We start from the raw sequence: 671 nt of genomic DNA, 5'->3' as shown, positions 1-671 counted from the left end.
AGGGGGGGGGGGGGCAGGGGGGTGCCCTGCCGCTCCTCTTGCCCTCGCTGGGCAGGGGTCTGGTTGGGTTAGAGCAGCTGAGTGAGGGGAGATGAGATGGAGGGACCGGCCCCCAGACCACACACAGCAGTCACAGGGAGGCAGTCCTTCCCTGGCTGGTTAAGGTGGGGCGACCCTGCCCTTCTCCATCTAAGGTGACCTGCCTCCTGCTGTCCTGTCCCAGGCGCATGTTCCCCACCTTCCAAGTGAAGCTCTTCGGCATGGACCCCATGGCTGACTACATGCTCCTCATGGACTTTGTGCCCGTGGACGACAAGCGCTACCGGTGAGCGCCCGGCAGGACCCGGGAGGGTGCCCTGGGAAGCCACGGGTCCCTGCCGGGTGATGCCTTGGGTACAGCCCACAACATTGGTAACTCGGAGGCCGCAGGCATCTGTGCCAGCTTCCCCACCCGCTTTTGTGCCCTGTTCCCTTCCCACCCTGTCGGACCCCAGACTCTCAAACACCCTGCCCCCAGAGGCTCTCCAGAACTCCCCTTTAGGAGGTCACACCGGCTGGTTACCTCCCCATCAGCTTTAGGCCCAAGGCAGCGCCTATGTGTGTGGGGGGAGACCCCAGCACACAGCCCCCCTTCTTCCTGTCTCCTCCCAGGAGGTGAACACCTTGTCCCC

General features: G+C 64.4%; 1 protein-coding gene across 1 annotated transcript in view; it reads left to right on the top strand.

Annotated features, from left to right (window-relative positions):
• Positions 1–671, top strand: part of TBX1 (T-box 1) — a 5,593-nt gene that overhangs the window by 2,603 nt on the left and 2,319 nt on the right. The window contains exon 2 of the mRNA XM_015567296.1: positions 224–325. Coding sequence (XP_015422782.1) covers positions 228–325 — 98 coding nt within the window. The 5' untranslated portion in view covers positions 224–227. The remainder of the gene's footprint in view (positions 1–223; positions 326–671) is intronic.

The sequence above is a fragment of the Myotis davidii genome, unplaced genomic scaffold (assembly GCF_000327345.1).
Source record: "Myotis davidii unplaced genomic scaffold, ASM32734v1 scaffold223, whole genome shotgun sequence".
Taxonomy (NCBI): domain Eukaryota; kingdom Metazoa; phylum Chordata; class Mammalia; order Chiroptera; family Vespertilionidae; genus Myotis; species Myotis davidii.
This window is presented reverse-complemented; position numbering and strand designations above follow the sequence as displayed.